This window comes from Nothoprocta perdicaria, unplaced genomic scaffold (genome assembly GCF_003342845.1).
Source record: "Nothoprocta perdicaria isolate Ctin4 unplaced genomic scaffold, notPer1 scaffold_11, whole genome shotgun sequence".
NCBI lineage: Eukaryota > Metazoa > Chordata > Aves > Tinamiformes > Tinamidae > Nothoprocta > Nothoprocta perdicaria.
The window spans coordinates 1073964-1094109 of NW_020454205.1; the positions used below are offsets into that span (position 1 = coordinate 1073964).

The 20146-nt window shown below is 38.1% G+C and overlaps 1 protein-coding gene across 2 annotated transcripts in view; it reads left to right on the forward strand.

The window, feature by feature from the left end:
* The first annotated feature begins 764 nt into the window (after positions 1-764).
* Positions 765-20146, forward strand: part of HIBCH (3-hydroxyisobutyryl-CoA hydrolase) — a 26607-nt gene continuing 7225 nt past the window's right edge. Inside the window, exons 1-10 of one of the 2 annotated variants that reach the window (XM_026047850.1) lie at positions 765-816; positions 1095-1235; positions 2309-2393; positions 3145-3225; positions 3640-3692; positions 12948-13026; positions 16511-16656; positions 17073-17159; positions 18521-18579; positions 19397-19478. In XM_026047850.1, the coding sequence (XP_025903635.1) occupies positions 1098-1235; positions 2309-2393; positions 3145-3225; positions 3640-3692; positions 12948-13026; positions 16511-16656; positions 17073-17159; positions 18521-18579; positions 19397-19478 (810 nt within the window). In that variant the 5' untranslated portion in view covers positions 765-816; positions 1095-1097. Of the gene's footprint in view, positions 844-1094; positions 1236-2308; positions 2394-3144; positions 3226-3639; positions 3693-12947; positions 13027-16510; positions 16657-17072; positions 17160-18520; positions 18580-19396; positions 19479-20146 lie in introns of both variants that reach the window. The other variant, XM_026047842.1, reaches the window with a different exon arrangement.

Consider the following 20146-nt stretch of genomic DNA (forward strand, 5'->3'; position numbering starts at 1 on the left):
CGGCCACGCGCGCTCGGGCTGAGGGCCGSGGCGCCACTCGGGGCTCGCTGCTCCGGTGCCGTTGCGGGCGGACGTTTCACGCGTGCTGCGGGCTCTGCCCGCGCACAGACGCGTAGGGACAGGGGGCACCAGGCGCAGAAACGCTCCCCTCCGACCCGGCCGACCCCAGCGCCGTGAAGACGCTTCCACTTCCCAAGCGGAGAGCACGGTTGCCCCCTGGGGACTTCTCTGGGAGTTGGCATTTTCCTTTGCCTCAGATATAAAGTTTAAGGTGTATTTTGATATATATATATACACGAATATAGCGTATAGCCTAAACCCGTCGCGGGGCAGCACGATACAGTCCCTAAATCACAAACAAACCTATGACAAACAAACACATGGCGACCAGCCCAAACGGGCGAAACGCCGCGCTCCGTAACGCGCCCGCGGCGACCGTTACAGACCGCGGCAGCGGCGGCCCCGGCACGGCCGCCGGGCCGGCAGGGGGCGCACGCGCCGCCATGGCGGGAGAGGCGGTGCCGGGGAGAGGCGCCGGGGCCGCCATGGCGGCGCGCGCGGGCAGGTAACGCGGGCGCGTAACGCGGGCGCAGCGGGGAGGCGCCGCCTGTCCCCCCGTGCGCGTCCTCGCGCCGGGCGGCTACCAGAGCGCTACCAAACCGCAAGCGGAGAGCGCGCCACAGCCGCGCTGGCAGAGCCCCTGGCCAAACGGGGCTTAACGCCGTGCGTGGCACTGCGTGCGGCGGTAACGGAGCGTTCCGTGCCTTGACACGTCCCGTTTCTCGTTTCAGGCTGCAGCCCCTCAGCAGAGTGCAGGTGATACTGCAGCACGTGGTGAGGAGGGTATGTCCTTGCGTTGGAGCTGGGTAGCTGCCTGCCTCGGAGGTGGAAGCCGCTGGGCTTCCCACAGCACATGCAAAACAAAGGAGTTTTAAAAAAATAAATAAAATCGTGAGGTGGAATGGGAAAGTCTCAGCGTAAAGTTCARAAACACACATTTTATAAAGTTAAATTGTTCTGGGAACATATAAACATGCTTGTAAGCATTGTGCTTAAGATACCTAATGTTATTTTCTTAATTTCTGCATATACAGAAAATGTGTAAGCATACGGACTCTACGGCTGAAGTGGTGTTGGAAAAGAGAGGAGGAGCGGGAATAATAACTTTGAATAGACCCAAGGCTCTCAATGCATTAAATCTTTCAATGATCCGACAAATTTATCCACAAATAAAGGTCAGTAGTTTCCCAGCCAACACACATACTACTAGCAACATTAAAGTTCAGCAGCATCCATCCAGGCAGCATGTACCTATTCCAAACTGTACAGCAGGGTTACCGCGTGTTGGGTGCCCAAGGCTAAGGCACAAGTCATTAGGGTGCAAGTGCTGTTAGCTTCATTCCTTAAGGAGCAACTTTTATATAATCACTGGTGTTGTTTCTATGGGTAACTAAAGTATGAGCAGTTTTATGTGTGCAAATAGTACCTTCAAATTGATTGTTGTTCTTTATCATATGCCTGCAGTCAGATTTATTAGCATTTGTTGGATAGCTGCCTGCATTTTGGTTGAAAGATTATGCATTCTTAGAAGCACATTTAAAGAAATAATTTGCAGTGCTGGGCTTTATTTAAGAAAAAKCCGTAAAGGTGGCATAATGTATGAATTACTGGTACATACAAATATTTCTCCTGTTGTTTTGATGCCCTAACTTATTTGACAAAAATACGAGCATAGTTCAAGGGGAAAARAGATCCTGTATAAGGCAACTTATTTTTTAATCTTGATTGTAGCATCACTGTTGAAATCTTGGATCAGATTTAGATCAGAGGAAAAAAAAAAAACACCTAGCCATTTTACTTGGCCCCCCAAAAAATGTGCAGAGAGCAGGTACCGATTCTAGTCACTTTGACAAGTCCCATCAGTAACGTGAATGTTGTTTTTCCTGCCCYGCATCTTAGAATCACACAGTTTTCATTACCTGGCCTGAAACATAGCTAATAGATCTTCCACACCCCCAGCTTTCTGCCGCATCATCAAGCTCCCMTTTTGACTGTAGAGCCCTCTTTTAAGGAGGGCTGCAGAGGTGTTCTGAAGCACAGAGAAGCTCTGCTGATCCTCCATGTGGAGATTGAATTGCAGCAATGAAATTCAAGTGTCAGTCAGAAATTCCCAAACTAGTTTGTAACTGAGGTTGAAGCGTGGGGCAAACTGCCTCTTTGAAGAGGTGAAACAATTATAGGCAGTATATGGAAAAAAAAATGTTGCACAGATTTGAATCATAGGTGGATATGTTTTGCTTCCTTTTAGGCATGGGAGCAAGATCCTGAAACTTTTCTAATAATTATTAAGGGAACTGGAGGAAAAGCTTTTTGTGCTGGGGGTGACATCAGAGGTAAGGACTGTTGTCCTCAAAGTACTGGACATAGCTTTCCAAGTTACCAATTTCAAATTGATTATTTCCTTTATTTAGTGACTCAGGTGAAAGGGGTGTGCCACACAACAGTAAGATATTGGTTACACTGACTTGTCACACCTTAATGCACAGATTCTATACAAGTCATGAAGCAGCAGGTAGAATATGGTATAAAAGAGCAAAGCCTGATTTGTTTATGAATAGCTGGGTAGTGGGAAGCCATCATCCCAGGGAAAGAACGGGATATTGCCTCTGTCTTACTCTCCCAGATTTCCATTACTGACAGCTTATTTGCATGCTGTTTGAAGGATTTCAATGGGTCTCTACTCCTACTGAATAATTTATATCTGATGTTTCTATTCAGATCTGAGCTGTTCAGATACAGAAGAGACTACAGTGATCCATGTATTTGTGATTAATCTGTAGCTATGAGCTGTAGTAAATCTCCAAACTCTGAAAGGGAGCAGTTTTAAATCCTAGGCAGACAAATAGCAGAAATATGTGACAGTCCCCAGCATGATGACGACTCAAATTTGGAATTTTGCTGTCGTGTTTGATAAAATAATTTGCTCACATAAAAACATTAGAATTAAGTGTTTGACTGCTATAGGGAAAAAAACTGTTACCATGCTATATTGATTTTCATACTTTTAAAATATTTTTTCTTGAGCTTACAGTTATCTTTAGAATTTTAGTTTAGCTATCTTAAACATATCTTATACACTCTTAGCCATGGCAGATGCAGGAAAACTTGGAGATAGCCTGGCACGAGATTTCTTCAGAGAAGAATATACCTTGAACAATGCCATTGGTAYGTGTAACAAATTCTACTAAATTCTRAAATAATAAAGTTCTTGTTTTTGAATAATAGTGGCTTTGTGTGTGAATCCACTTTCTCACTAATTATGAAAGACTAAAATACTGAAACAGGAGTAGTATTTTGACTAAGTTCRGCCCTAGAATTGTAGCCTCATTCCTGTACCTTGCATGCAGTGTTTGTTTCTTGTGCTTAAGATATGATAGGTACTTCATCCCAGCCCAGGGTTCTTGGTAGTTGTATTTATATTATGGCTGAAGTAAGTCTTAGATGCAGACAATAAATATTCTCAATCCACTTCAAGAGAAAAAGCAAGTCCACTGTATACATGGCACATATACTACTGTATACATGACACTGTTACTCACAGTCCACTGAAAAATGTGCCATCATTTGCATTTCTTCTAGGCACTTGCAAGAAGCTGTATGTGGCACTTATTGATGGCATTACGATGGGAGGGGTAAGTAAAATAGCCTGGTGTGGTATGTGATGTCAGTTGTCTTATTACTCTGTATTTGAGCTAAATGAAATATGCACCTCATTTCAGACATTAAATTTGACCATAAACATCTAAACCTCAACTTTCTGTCTCTGTAGCTTAGAGTAGATAGCTGCTCTTTTACTGTTTCTGCTGGTTTTTGATAGCTCTCACAGCTATTGCCAGATCCTCAGAGGAAGCAGTCTGGAATAAAACAGCAGGATCCTGTCACTTGAGCAACACTATACAGAGAATTTTTGGAAGACTTAAGCATCGGCTTGTAGATGATAAAGAACTGACAATGATTTTGCATTTCAAGTGTATAAAAAATAGAACTATAATAGTACAAGAGTGAAAACTGGAAAAATCTCATTGGAGTAGTAGTTTATCAGAAGTTCAATTTTTAAAAGATGTTCAAAACATGAATTCTATGTTTTCTTTCCATCATATGATCTAGAAATGCATCTATCTCACACCTATAGTACTCTTGGAGCACAAGTAAGAAAACCCTTCCCCTCCCTGCCCCAGGCCACAATTTGTTTCTAAAGATATAACTAAAGGAAACCCTATTGCAAACCCAATTACATTGGTAAATGTCAGTACTGTGCTTTTCTGCATGCTGCCATGTTATTTGTTCTCTTTGGTTTGACATCTGTTGGATATATTTATATCATAGCAGGGAATCTATACGATACAGCCATACTGAGATAGTCTGAGCAATGAGTTTGACTGCAAAATCTGTTTGCCTGCCATATTGTTGCTGAATTCTATAGGTGATCACAAGTATTCCTGCACTGCTCATTAGGACTGCTCCAAAGCTGCTCTTAAACAGCTACTCTCCTCTCACCACTGAAAGCAAGAATATAAAATAACTGTTTAATCCAGAGCAAAAACAGTTATGGTGAAAAACTGCTTAAATACTTGTTCTGTCAGCTTACTGAGGAAGGGGAGTTTGGTTTRAACATACCTGCTTGTGATGTGAAGTTGAGATTATTTATCATCAGACTTAACACAGCCTGAATATGAATGAATTGCTYATCTCTGAACTAGGAAATTCGAAACATAACAAAGAAGTTAAAGTGTCACACAGATAACTCGGAAATGTAGAGGACTTTCCGCTCTAGAACCTGGTGATGAGAAGTACAGCTTATTGCTGGGAGAGATGTCAGGGTGGCTGAGCAGATAAGTCACTCCCTTATCCCTCCCCCCCAAAAACAACCAACCAAACACCCTTTCCTAACCAATTCCTGTTTCATTTTTAAGGGGTAATGCTGCCAAATGAAATGAGGCAAAGTTTAGCACAAGGAGAGGCATGAGCATGGAAGAACTCTGAACTCTTACGTGAAGTACTTCTGCGTAATACAAATGAAATACAAAATACAATAGTATTGCATCAGTCTATAAAAGTATTTCCATAGAGGTGTTTTGCTTTTTTTCTTGTGCTTTCTGAAAAGAAAAAATATGCAACAGGTAATGTCCCAAAGCCTCTGTGTTTTAGCAGTCATTAAGTGCTGTCTTTTAGAGGGAGAGCGTGCCTTATTCAGACTGGTGTGGCTTATTCTTAGTCTGATAGGCAGGGTCTCATTTCTGCTGTGTTGTGCTTAAATCATTGCACTGTTGTCAAGGCCCCAGGCTGAGGCTACTGTTGTCTTTCCTGTCAGTGCAATGTGAGCACATGGTCTATTCATTTGAGGTTCCTCAAGGGCAAAAATGAGAGCAGCTCAATACTACACTGCCTTTCACTTTTGACTGTTCCCTTTCCATCTTCCTGTGTGTATCACTTGGTCCATTCTGGCTATAAGATTTTCATCTTTTGATCAAAACATTGAGTAACAGCTCTCTGCCCCTTTCCTTCTCCCCAGCCAAGCCCCAGAGATCTCAGCTGGATAGCCTCTTCCCCCTGCACCAAACCAGTGTGCACAGTTACTGTTCCCAGCACAAAGGGGACTAGTCTTACACTTCTTTTTGCAGTAAAGAGGTATTTATCAGAGATACAAGTCTTGGATATTTGTGGATAAGAGATAAGGAGTCCATTTGTTGCACAGAGTTTTGAATAATGGCACTGAAAGAGCAGAACTGCCTGAAAGCTCATGTATTTTTAAAAGCTCTATTGATGGTGCATTATGATTGTGGCCTAGGAAGGAATAGAAGTTTGTCCTTTGAAAGCATCTTTTTTTTTTGATTAAAAGAGCATAGCAAGTCAGATGTTCACACAGTGCTAAGGTTGTGAATTGCCTTTATTTTAAAGGGAACATGAAGTTTTTAAAAGAAAGCAGTATGGAGCATTAGTATAAGGCACTCAAATCTGCATTTCACTGAATCCTTTGCAAACTTGAGCTGCAGCTAGGGTTTGAATGACAACCTACAAACTGAGGATAAGCAAGATGCCRCTAGTGGTAGTTCTCATTCAGAGAGGTGAGTAAATTTTGACTGAGCAAGTATTAAGTTAAAGGAAGCAACACCTAAGTCTCAAGTTGCAGACAGCCTAATTTTTTTAAATAGCTGATCAAGTGCTCTTTAATTCAGACTTGTAACACCTAAATTCACTCTAAGATGATGCCATGCATACAGTAGTGCATGCTTTCAACCAGTATACATATTTTCTTTTGCAATGCATGAAAGCATAAACTTTGAACTTGCTAGTCATATTGTTACCTTCTTCTGCTTGCAAGGAGTATATACTCTATCCCATTGCAATCATTCAGTTGATTTGCACTCGTATGGAATCATTTTATTCCTAATAGCATTTAGTACTTTTGTTTAGCTTAGTCTGAGATGCTAGGAAGATACAAAATAGATAAAATATGATGCAATTGTATATCAAGAACACACCTATTCCCCAGAAGAGAAAGCATGAACACTGCTTAAAAATGGATGTACTCTTCTCCAGCTCAACATGTATAGAGTACACTGTTATTCCAATTGGAAGTCAGTTAAAAGTCAAACAGCGTAACAGAGACTCAGTTATGTGTAGATGTTACTACCAGTGCACAAGCATCTTTGGTTTTGATGACAAAACCTGGATTTTAACCAAGTGAACTAATCTTGTTTCTGCATTTTTGCCTAGAGATTGTTARATGGCTTTCTTGAAAAGTTAATTAGCCAATAGATGTGTTTGTGGAGCTTGTTCTCCACAGATTCTGTTCTGATAGTTMAAGTATTGATAAGTTGTGTAGATGTGTTGTTCTCCCCATCTTTTTACTCAGCTCCATGGCAATAGCATCAAGCAACAAAACTGTCTGCTGAAGCACAGATGATGGCATGTCGTATTGCTCTTACATTACACTTTTCACTTTAACTATTAATGCTTTGAGTTTTAGGATGAGAAGATGTCTTCTAGGAGGACAAATAGATTTWAACTTAATACTGTAATTGATGTGTTAGATTTTCAGTATAGAAAATACTAGGTACACTTACCAGCTCTCAAGTTCTCTAGACAGACCTGTTCTTAGCATTACTCTTCTAATCCTCACATTTAGAAAAAAATATTAGGATKCTTCTGAGTTGTTTGTAATTCATAATTTAAAAAGATAATATTAACCTTATTGCTAATTGGTCTTCAGGTTCATCAGGGGTTTTCTATTAGTTTTAGGCATTTAAATTTAATACAGTAATACAATTGCTTAGGGAAAAGCTTTTACTTAAACTGTGAGTCTGTCTCCAAGTTACATTATCCCTAAGGTGACTATTAGAAGAGAACCATTTAAAGTACTAGTTGTGATAGTGCCATCCAAGTGACTTACGAAGACTCTTGTGTTCAGCTGCAAGCTGTGCAGAAACTTAGAACTGAAAGGAATATCCAGATTATTCCTCTACCTTTAAAGTGGGATTAAATATAGCTAGATGAGCTCTGGCAGCTTTTCACCTAATCTGTTCTCAGAACTCTCCCACATCAGGTGTTGCACTGTCTCTGAGTGTCCTGCTCCAGTGCCTAATTCTTCTTAGAAGTTAAAATTCCCCAATGGTTAAGCCATTAGCAGGTGTGTTCAATGTACTCCTGTCTTAGAGCACAATAAGAATATTTTGAAGTACTTTAATTCTTTTCTCATAGCTATCTCTTTTTAAAAGAGACAAGGCTAGTTATTCAGCCTTTAACAGAGGTTATATTTAAGTCTCTTGGCCACCTTCTGAACTTCCTCCTTGTGTACTTTACCAGACATTCTTTCAGCTGGGGGCCCATCAGCACCAAGCAGAGCAGAATGAGCACCCTATGCCTCCAACACCATACATTACAGCTCATAGGAACAGCAGCCTCTCAAAATATCTTCTKCTGTGAAGCCATCTCTCTTGGGTAGTCCTAAACCTATTACTTTTTCCTCTTTCTCCTTGCATAACAAAAACTTGCAATCACAATACATTTCACCACTTACCTTGTTCCACTTCTCAGCCCTTTTTCCTTAAGCATAACCAGGATACCAAAGACTCCTGATGCTGAGCAACTCTTTTTAACAGATATCACAAAGAGAAAATAACACCTGCTTCCTCCAGAAGCCCTAGTCATAGCTTTGGTGTTGCCTTTTATAGGTGCAGCCCATCGGGCTGATGAGGTTCCACAGCTGAAGCATCTTGGCTGAGTGGCTGCATTTCAGTCCTTWGATGCCCCTTGCTAGAGACTCTGCTCTATCACATCTTAAGTGGCTCTTTTGCAACAGCATCACATGATTACATTAACTTAAAATCAGGGTTGCTATAACTCCTGAGAGTGTCTAGCCATTTGTCCCATTGAAAATGCACTTGTCATGTGTGTTTGATTTGGTTTTCTTAGTTTCTATTTCTTTTTACATCCTTTCTCCAAAGTGGGATAGTTTGAAAATCTCATCTYGTCCTTCAAAGCATTTGCCTTCCAAAAATGTAATATGTAAAGTATGTAAGTCCTTGTCATGCCGTCATCCAGGTAGCTAATGAAGTTATCAAATGAAAGTCTATGTCAATAAAAGGTAATGATTGGCTTCTCTGTGATCTCAACAGAGGTACTCAKTTAGTTAGATAGGGAGCTGCTGCTGACTCCTCTTTGAATACATTTTCAGGTGATTGTGCCCTCCATTTCTTAGTGATGCCATCTAGGCTCTGTTCCTTTAGTTTAGATCCTGCGCTATATAGGGAAGCATCAAAAATTTCACAGTCCAGAGTTTGGAACATTTTCAGTGTTACTTTTATTGCGTGACAAGATTTTAATCTAAGTCCCGGGRTTATTTAGAGGCTCCAGAGAGTGAGAGGCAGGCAGACTTGTGAACAGGCTCTTAAAATTTCTCCGTGAATTGGGAAAAACTCCTGCTGTACATTTGCCCACCCCGCTTTCTGAAATAAAGATCAAGAATTACTCCTTTTTTTTCTGTGTGTGCCATAGCTGAAAGAGTGAAGTGAGCAAAAGTGAAGTGAAAAGAGCTAATATTTAGCTCTGTTTTTCCTCTGTTGGTGTCATTTGATCAGCGAAAGATTAAAGTAGCTTATATAGACTTTCATTGGAAATAGGCAGATGTTATCTAGATGAATGGATTTTTTAGGTGTAAATTTGCTTCACTTAAGTTTGTGTCTTTGCTCCATAGTTATTCTCTGGCATCAGTTAAAGTCCATTTGTCTTTTGCGAGGACTTCGGAAGAGTTTGCTTTGGGAAGAGTCATATCTACTTCTGTTGCAGCTATTACGGAAATGTTTATTTGCAATTTAGGCATCTTCTCATATTCCTCTGACACATAAAGACAGCAGGAGAAACAATTAACCAAGCTCCCCTGCTTTTCTCCATGTCTTGATGTCTTTTTCCYTTTTTTTTTTTTWMMWTTTRCTTTTAGAATTTATCAATTTATCATATACATACAGCTTTTATACAGAGGCAGAGAATTTGAGATAAATTCAAAGCTACAAAATTTACTTAAAAGGGAACCATATCTGTAAAAATCCCTTTTTTTTCCTCACTTATAATGGATTTTTTAAATTACAATAGTGTGCTTTCATGAAGTCCATAGGTGGATATTACTTACGAATCAAACAGCTATTCATTTATTGTGCAGTGCACAAACTATAGCTGCACCCTATTAGAAATTTGCCTGTTAATTATTATTATTATTAATAATAATACACATGGCAGGGTTTTAATGAACTTCTTTGAGTGCCTTAAATCTCTAGCACCTAAATATTCGTGAAAAATAATTCCTTGCAAACCACTTCGATCCGAAAATGGCCATTATTCTTTCAATCCTTTTTACGGCTAGGAAACTGGAATTGGTAGATGGTCGTGTGAAATACACTTCCTGCTTCTTGGCCCGATTCACCCTTTTCTTCTTTTTTTATTAAATAACCCATTCATTCTTTGCMGTCCTCACTCGCTGAAGCTCAAACATCCTTGATTTTGTTTTAATTTAAGCTTTAAACTCTGTCCTGGCGCAAAAGGAATTGTCAAACTAAATCTAGATAAGCTGCTTTCTGATTCTCTCTTGCTCCCTTGCCCTCCTCCTCTCCCTGTCCCCTCTCAAAGCTCATGTGTGCRTGCTGCACAGAAGCTACGCCTCAGAGCTAAAGGTAGTTTTTACTGTAAAAATAGACTTCACATTTTGTGACTAGTTATCTGTTGTCAATCTTTGCTAGACTGACTCGTGCCCCATTTTGCTTTTGTGATACAGAGAGCTGAAAATGATGTTGAAGCAAGACAGAAAAAAAGGGTTTGCTCTTTGCTGATCTTGCAGCGTGTTGCCATCTGGCATGCTGGGCTGCCTGCTAAGCCCCTGCATATGATCCTCTGCACAAATAGAGCACTTCATTTTCTAGTTAATCGGACTATAATATAAAGAGCTCTTAACGTCTATTAAAAAAAATAAAAGTACTGAACGTTCCAGGATTTGTGTGTGATGTTTTCCCCAAAGGGCTCCTTGTAAGCACTGTCTTGAAAACAAGTATGTTAAAGTAGAGGTGTGACAACTGAACTGGTAAAGTAAGTAAAACTCCTCTCCCTCTATAACATTTCTCCCTTCAAAAACTGCAGTAACTGTTGGTTTTGATGTACACTATAAAAAGGCATGGAGAGCACTATTTTCCACCGAGAAAAGAAAGATTCCTGCACATAAATCCCACAGATGTTGGTATTATATAATGGGACTTCAATATACTAGAATCAGAGATTACATGTACTTTGCATTCCTGCACAAAGCAATGAGAAAGAGAGAGAGAGAGACCCTCCTCTAATAGAGCAAATATCAATTGTTTACTCAGAATGAAGTTGAGCGTTTAAGCTGTGCTTTCTAGGTTATTATTTTTTGTGGAGCTTGTAKGTATTGAAGAGCTTTTACTTGTGACTGCCTGGAAAGCCTCTCCYGCTGCAAGGTTGAGGGTGGGCTTTGTTGCAGCTTCGTCCTTTCTAACACCAAATTGTTGCTGAGTCCCACTGTTTCTCYCCAGTTCTGTGCCTCTCTGTAGATGTCTCTGTTGAGAGTTTTCTCATCTCATTATTTCCCTTTTTACTGGAGATCAAGGAAAATAGTTCTGAAGAGAATTCATCTTTGCCTCCATCTTTTCATACTGCTGTTAATTTGTCTAATTTCCAGGAGAATGTGAATGCTTTTTTCTTCTCCTTGCGTTGTAATATTTTCTGCCATCTTTCTTGCCATGCATTCTTTTCCCTAAGAAATAAGATATCATCACAGAATCCCCTCAGTCCATCCTTGTCATTCCAAATAACTATGTCCCTGTTTACATACTGTTCCCTAGCATGTGTCCATGTTTAAGAACAAGATTTTTCTCTTAAAAATTTTCAATTTTTTTTCAATTTTTAGAGAAAAAATATAAAAACCTAGGTATGCATTGATGCACCTTGCTGAAACCTCTGCCACTCGCCTGTCCTCCTGCAGATATTAAGATGTGGTGAGATGGACGTATATATTTTGCCCATGGTAGCTAGGTTTTTAGGTGATACAGAGGGATAAAGAGTCAGAGCTGGTCTCCCAGAATTTAAGTTTCTTATCCATGAACATTTCCTTCCTGTCCATAAACATTATTTTGAAAGGCAGCAAATGCATAATTGCAGAGACCAATCCATATAGTTTTGAGAATTTGATTATACACATTAAATTGTTGATCTGATTATGTCTAAAATAGTACTGGAATGGAAAAAAATTCGAAACATCCCTTTACCATCTTTTTCTTAATGTACACAACCAGTTTTGTAAGGGTGCTGGGAAAACAAGAATGCTTTCAAAGTTTAGTACTTAAAAATGTCATTAGCTTGTAAAATAATAATTTTTTTTTTTTTTGCTTTTGGCTTTTCAGATCTAAATTTGCCATTTTTTTTTCTTAATGTTGCACTATACATCTGTGTCCAGGAAAGATTTTGCTTCCTCTGGAAGCTTAGTAGAATTTGCTAAAGATAAACCTTAGGAAGTAATGTTCAATGTTAGAAAAKCAGCAGAGAAAATATTCCCGTTCTGAAAGAAAGTTATTCCAGAAAACTCTTGAGTATTGAGAATTATGTAGAAAGAAGATAGAAGCATTCTCTCATGTAGAAAAGGAAGTAAACTGAAGCAGCAGAAAGGAAGAAAAATATTTATATGAAGCAGCTTCTGGTGAAATATTCACTAGAGGCTGTTTKTAACCAGGTAGGATGTAGGATTTGCAGTTATGCCCAGTAATCCAAATTATCTTGATCAAAGGGATCTAAGTAACAGTAATTTTGTCAGATAACCATTTCTCTTTAGTTGGCCTATTGAACATTCAGTTTGTGTGAAAATAAAAATGTATCTTTTTCATAATCCTTGCTACTGCTAGTGCTTTAAAATAGCAGAAAATGAGATACACAAAAATAGGARAAGTTCTGATACTGAAGAAATATAGACTCTGTAGGTACCAGTTTTTCTTGTTGGTGATACAACAAGATTGGTTGGGTGTACAAAAGTCATGGAAAAAATTAGCAAAATGATGTCACCTCCCTTAGCAATTTAAAGGAGAAACTGGGGTCACTTGTTTCTGTTCTTGCCTTTGCTAACGGGCTCTTTGAAGTTAATCTCTGTATGACTCTGCAAACTGCTTCAGCGCTGAATTTTATTTTAACTAACTCCTAAAGGCAATATGATGTGTTATTAGTATTTAAGCCATAAACCATAGAATTTTGATCTTTTAATATATTTTGAGAAGTGTGTATGGTAAGTCTGTTATTATTTAATTTCATAGTGGAACAGATGGTGTGGTTTTTGTGATTCTGCTTATTTTTACTAACAATTTTGACAGTTTCTTTGGCTTCTGCTCCTCTAATAGGGAGTTGGCCTCTCAGTTCATGGACATTTCCGTGTTGCTACAGAAAAGACAGTCTTTGCAATGCCAGAAACAGCAATAGGCAAGTATGCAACGTATTATGCTGTATTAATATGTTTCAAGTTTCATTGTTCATTTAATTGGGATCACATGGGTTTGCCTGAAAGAAGTGGAGGCAATGAAGTATTTTTAAATGGAATTGGGTTTAGCCATCTATTAAAGTTATTTTTCACATTAGATTTTCAAATCATTTCAATACAAGATATTAACTGTACTGCAAGCTAATATGCAACATAAAGGAGACAAACTCTGATACATTACAGCTTTACAGACTGTATGCAGGCAAGATCAGAGTTTTCTCTTTATTTATTCATTTATTCCTTTATTCATTCATTCATTTATTTTAAGCGGCCACATTTACCTTGCACTTTCTAGTGTTTGATCCTAAAACTCCTTTGTCAACTCTTAAAGATGTGATAGGAAAGTTTATGTCTCTGAATTGTATAAAGATAGTGCTATTTCTCAAGAAAAGAAAATTAGAGCAGTTTCCTGCTAGCTGCTCGTGTGGTGTGAATTTGCTGAACAAGTAAGGTTCGGAGAGAAAAAAAATCTATTGTGGTCTTCCATGATCTGTTTTCGATGTGTATGTCTGCTAAAGGGGAACTTAGTAATAGTTCAAGCATTAATAATACATGAATTTGGTAAACTCATGAGAATCACAATCAACTGTTTTGCAAGAAAGGTGAGCCTGAAGTCTTTTTAAATGTAAATGGAAATTTTCACATGTAACATTATTCTAACAGCAAAGATACCTTTGTTTGCTTGTTGAAGCATAAGGATATGGATAGTCTTATTTTACCAAAGATGATGCATTTTACATGCATTGCTTGTGTTTACAGGGACTTGTCTAAACAAAATTAAACTATGAAGATCTCTGGAGGAAAAGTTTAGAACTTGCTTATGGAAAAAAAGTAATCAAACCCTTTTAGGTTTAGATTAGAAGCCCAAACATTGAAATCCATCTGGATTTAAGAGCTTAGCTGTGTTTGTATCTCCATGATGCATTTTTAGAACATCTAGCTGCCCAGATATTGTAATAATAGATCTTTTTCATACGTGCATTTATTTCTGTTGGCATCACAGCTCTCCTGTGAAAACAATAAATTCCGTTAGCTCCTATGTTTTCATGCAGTTAATTATGTACTTATACTCCACCATAAATAAAATAATGTGCGTGTGCCTCTGTGCATATRAAAATAGAAGACAGAGTTCCTGCTTGTAGAAGTTTAAAACTGAYGTAGATGAAATAAAACATAGGAAGCAGCTCACATGTAGGTGTGAAAAGCGCGGAGTTTGGGAGACCAAAATCCAGAATTACAGTGCAAGAAATGGACTGTATGGTGCAGTTATAATCATCAGTTTTTTGTGTAATCAAAAAAGTTGTGACTTTCAGGTTTCTGTAAATCATTTACTAACAYGTCTCCAGCTACAACTGCAAGATAAGGTAGAAATGTTGCAGTAATACTGTTATCTTACCCTTACCTGGTAATGTCAAAAACAGTTTTAGATTTGAGATTACACTGAAACCGATGCCTTCTGTCCTAGAATTGAGACAGCAAGTCATGGTTCTAGACACAACTTTTAAGCTTGGTCAGCCTAGCAGACATGCAGCTCTTAAATAAGTGCGGGATTTAAGAAGTACTTGGTAAACGCTGCCAAAAGGAAAAAAAATCAAGCATGTGAAATCTGATAAGAGAAAGATGAAAAGAAAAACAACAATCAGGTAGCAAGTAGAAACATGTGGGAAAAAATATTGAGAGAATGAAGAGGAATTTATGGAACAGAGACAGGAAGACTGTGGATAAGGAAGAGTGGAAGCTTTAGTGAACTTGTTTATGCAGCACAGTGAGTTTAAAGTGAATTAACTGCATCTTATATAAACTTATAAACTGCATTTATCTTATTTGTAAAATTCTTACAGTTTAAAGACACTTAATTTAGTTTCATTCATCTCTAAATCAGATTAACCAGCTTTATGTACAGATTGTTTTCTTGAGTCTTGCCCTGTGGTAGGGCTCTGTAAAAACCAACATGAAGATTGCTGTTTAGAATCTGAGGGCCCTTCTAGGAGGATAGGAAGGGAAGCACCTCAGCTTCAGTATTTTAATTACTGCAAAGAATAAAAGATGGTTAAAACTGCAGTCTGGCTGTAAAGGGAAAGTAATGCAATCATTTTTGCTTTGGAGAGCATTTGTAAGAGAAGTYTCCTTTTGAAATGAGAGGATCTGTTGCAGAAGTAGGAAATCCAGGAGGAGGCATGAATAGAAATATAAAACCAAATGACAGTCTTAGCATCAACATTATATATATGATGGCTTAAACTGAGAAGGTAAGATATGGAATAAACTGTTCAGCAAGTGACTACAAGTGTCAGGTAAGTGATGAGCTGTGATGGGCCTAGGTAATTAGGAGTGCATCAGTTAGTGGCAGCACACACACATCAGTTGGAACGAGAATAGAACAGTACAATGATAAGTGGTAGGAAGGGGCTCCTAAAAACAATTTTATGGTGTATGAGAGGCAGCAGAACTTGGAAAGGATCAAAAGGAAGCCAGAGGAGAAGCTGASAGGAGACTGAGGACATACAGCCGTGATGAACTTGTATGGGTTATTGAGAGGAAGGAGACATTGAAGAGAAGCTATTTTAAGGAATTTTTTCTTGATTGTGTCCAAAGGAGAGGAATATTCAGAAGACACTAATTATACCTTAAAACCTTTTTATGTATATAGTGTGTACAGTGACACTTGTGATCTAAGGCAGGTAAAAATTGCTGATCCATTAATGAACTCTCAGACTAAATATTTGTTCAAGCTTCGCTCTGCAAGAACTAGGGATGATTTCATCATTTGAGGTTATCATCGTAATAAGAGATTTTAGAGAAAAGAGCAGCTGCCGGTTTGAATTTGCAAAAGTTATTTCACAATTCTTTGTGTCAGTTCTGCTGTTTGCTGGGAGCATGCATGTATTCTTCAGACATCTGAAGAAGTTTCCAGAAAAGGTTATAGGCAAATGCAGTGAACTTTGTTTTACGGCATAGGTTGGTAATTTGTGTGCTATTGGAAAGGATAAAATTTGAAAGGTATTTTTACAAGAGTTTACTTTTAGGAAGAGTTGAGATGATGGAGAAATGTCAAACTAAGTCAAGGAGAAACATCAGACAAGAGTCATATGTAAGTCAGGGAGACAAAAGTGAGACAAGAATAAATTGTTACTGAGTTGCAATTACAATTAGGATAATAGGTTAAACACAGAAAGTTCCATCTCCATGTGAGGAAGAACTTTTCTGTGAGGGTGCCCGAGCCCTGACACAGGCTGTCCAGGGAGGCTGTGGAATCTCCTTCTCTGGAGGTCTTCCAAACCCACCTGGATGCCGCCCTGTGCCATATGCTACAGCGGGGTTGGACTAGAAGATCTCTAGAGGTCCCTTTCAACCTCAACSGTTCTGTGACTCTGTGATTCTCCTTTCATTTGCTTTTCTTTTCTTTTTTTGTTTTCTTTGTTACAGGCCTTTTCCCTGATGTGGGCGGAGGCTATTTCTTGCCAAGACTTGCAGGAAAGATCGGCTATTACCTTGCGCTAACAGGATTTCGGCTAAAAGGAAGAGATGTGCAAAAAGCAGGCATCGCTACCCATTTTGTAGAATCAGAAAAGGTAAGCAGCTGGCCAGTATGAGTGAGGGCTCAGCCTGCTACTACAATGACAAGCTGAATTGTTTCAGCACATTTGCAGTATGTTTTTTTACCTACATTTACCAGCAGTTGCCAGCTAGTCCTGTTGCCAGGCTCTTGTTTCCTTTTTCTTGGTTTTTTTTTTTTTTTTTTTTTTTTTTTTTTTTTTTTTTTTGGAATATCATAGGCTGGTTTCACCTACTTGGGCTCTAGTTTGTGGCTCTTCTTGAGAAGCAGAGTTCTTTCCTGTTCACTGCAGGCATAATTTAACCAGATGTTTTAATGCATTTGGTGCCTCTTTAAATCTGGCTGAAAGTTGTGGTTTTTCTTTCTTTTTTTTTTTAGTAGTTCTATACAGAAGTGCATTTGCTTTTAACTGTTTTTACTTTTTTTTAACAGCTACCTGCCTTAGAGGAAGACTTGATTGCACTTAAATCTCCTACAAAAGAAAATATTGCAGACTTACTGAACTCTTACCATGTGAAGGTAATCTGTTTAATTAATGTCCTAAAATTAAATCAAGGAAAATTGTTAATTAAATATGTGTAAATGCCAGTTCTTTTTTTCCTGCTACCACCCATTTGTTTTCTAGCTACAAAAGTAATGGATTTACAACCGATCCAGACTCTATAAAATACTTACTTGTAGCACTAGTGCCTACAATSTCAAAATAAAACATAAAGGTCCATTTTTTTTCTTTACTTTCTACCTTTTATTCATTTTGAGCTCGCCAARCCTCTTTCTTTTTCTGTGCCTGCTTTTTGATGAGCAGTGTCTACTCAGTTTATTTCTGCTTTAGAATTACTAAGTTCTGACATGAAGATAAATTAGAAAAATAAATTTTTATGAAAGCTTATTTACATAATGATACTGATTATTTTGACAAAATGGAAGGTTACAAAATAGGATGGATTATAGGTTGCACTATACTGCTTTACAAGAAGACATTTAGTGTAAAAAGAAGTTGCTTTAGAGCTGGAATAACAGGGAACCTGTTTCTCATCTTCAGTTGCTGCTAACAAARCTTCTGTTTATGTCCTAAATCCTTTTATGAGCAGATCTAAAACATTTGTCACACTTTCCACTTAAATCCATCAAATCTTTCAGTCTCTTTGGTTGTCCCTCAAGATCAGGAGTCAGTAAAAAATATTTATTAAAAAACTGCTYTGTGCTTAATGGCACAGTGTGTCTCATTTAACTGTAAGAGTAAATTCTTCATTACTATTAAATGAAACTACAAGGAGGAATTACTGTGAATCACAATTGGAATCTTGAAATGAATATATAAATCAAGGAAAGGAAAAAGGCACAAAAGTAGGAAATTCTAAACTAAAAGCACATAGTCTAGATCACTAAACCAAATTTCATAAAGGGAGTGAGAGAAAAGAAGTGGRAGAGATGCACATTCTTTCTATTCTACCCTTTCTTTTCTGCTATGTATAAAACTACTGTTGTAATTAAGAAAAAAAAAGAAGAAAAAATATTCTGAATTAGAAGTTATTACTATTCCTTTTACATTCTGGGATTTTCTGGGATTTATCTGTACCTTTTTTTTTTCAGTGTATGTGATGCAGAGATTGATAGGATGGTTGTGGTTTACATACACAGTGCCACTCAGTTGCACACTCGGTCCCGCTCAAAGGTAGTGCTACATCATGACAGGACACTTTTAACATTCAAAATAGGAAATGACAAATTCACTTCTATTTGCTGTAAAATAGAGTATCATTAAAAACTTAAGAACATCAAATGGTCTACCTGTGATATTTCTGCAAGTCACTGAAATTGTTCAGTGCTGGCTTTGCAGATGGTCAAAACTAACAAAATACATATTTTTTTTTAAATAGAACAAAATTGATCGAGAAAAGGAGTTTGTACTTGACGAACACATGGAGAAGATTAACAGGTATTCTGGAGTTTCCCTTCTACTTTATTCTTTTGGAGAGGAGAAATCCAGTAATAATAGCAGCACCTAAAAGATGAGTTGGTTTGAAGGTGGTCCTTTAAACATTTCCTTTCAGGGTGCTTTTCTTGAAACTTGTGAGATTTTACACTTATCATGGTATCAAATAATTCAGCAGTTTTATCATTCTTATAAGCAACTGTCTTGTTGCACATTAAAGCAAACATTTTCTGTAGAAATTAGATGGAGACTTTGTGAGACTAACTGTTCAGTTGGCTGGGGRATATTGTATAGCCCATTTGTGCTCGTTGGCCTGGGGCCATTTCTGCGATTAGTTTGGATCGTGTGTGTATCAGAAAGGAAGCGGGAGAGAGAGAGAGAGGAGYGGTGAGGAGCTGAACTCATGAAGAGCAGCAGTAACTAGGGAGGAGAGGTTTAGACATCAAACCGGTAAAGTGGAGCTAATGGTGCCACAAGACTTGGTGTGCTATAAAAACGTAGGTGAAAGAGATGGTGGTGATTAAAGATTTGGGAAGAACTTCTAAGTACAGTATCTTAAAATGTTACAAATTTCTAAGTATCTACTGTACTTGCAAGTACAGTGTCTTAAAATGTTACAAATTTCTAAATAGAAGATACCTCTTAGTTGAGTTGCTTAAATTTGAACAGCAGAGAGTATACAGCTGAGAACAGAGTAAATAATCCACTAACTCTCCATTTCTCATATCTGTAAGTTACCAGCATTTCTTACAAAGAGGAAGGTTGAAGCACTGAAGATTAATTGGATTATGGATTCAAGATTTCTTTCTTTTTGTTTTAGTCTTTTTTCAGGAGCTACCATGGAAGAAATAGTTGAAAAATTAAAACAAGATGGTTCTGCTTTTGCCATTAAGCAGCTAGAGGTAATATCTTCTTTGTTGTTTTTGTTACACACATGAAATCACAGAAAGCAAATATTATCATGCATTGCACAATATTGCAGTCAGCTGAATAGGAGAAAGATTCTTTTTATAGCTTCTTGTTTTATTGCTGGTTAGAAAAACGAACGAAAAAAACCAAACTCTGGGAAAATGTTGCTTTTTTCTCCCTATTAGAAATCTCCTTTGAATAAAAAGCAAGCAGTTTATCATGAGGAAGTGTTTTGTTTGTTTTAACTATTTTTAATGTGTCAAAGATTTTTGGCAGTATCCACTGCTCACAAAAATATGGAAATACTGCAGTAATTCAGCTGCACACTTCAGCTTCATTACTGAAGCAAAAAGCAACTTTTGGTCAAAGACATTTGTAGAAAACGATTTTATTTTCTCTCATTTTCTTTTGAAGTACTTGCACTCAGGTGGCTTATATTTATTTGGCTTGGGGCCATTCAAACATTCTTTACAATCATATGGAATGCAAGCATTTCTGCAACAGAAAGTCAATTTAAATTTAACTTTGAAGAATTTAGGGAAAAAAATCTTGGTCTTGTCCTAAATTCATTTCACTTTCTCCTTACGTTACAGATGGCAAGAAGATAGTTATATGAAGTTTTACAAGATGATTTGGTAGCATGGAAATGGCAGTCATATAG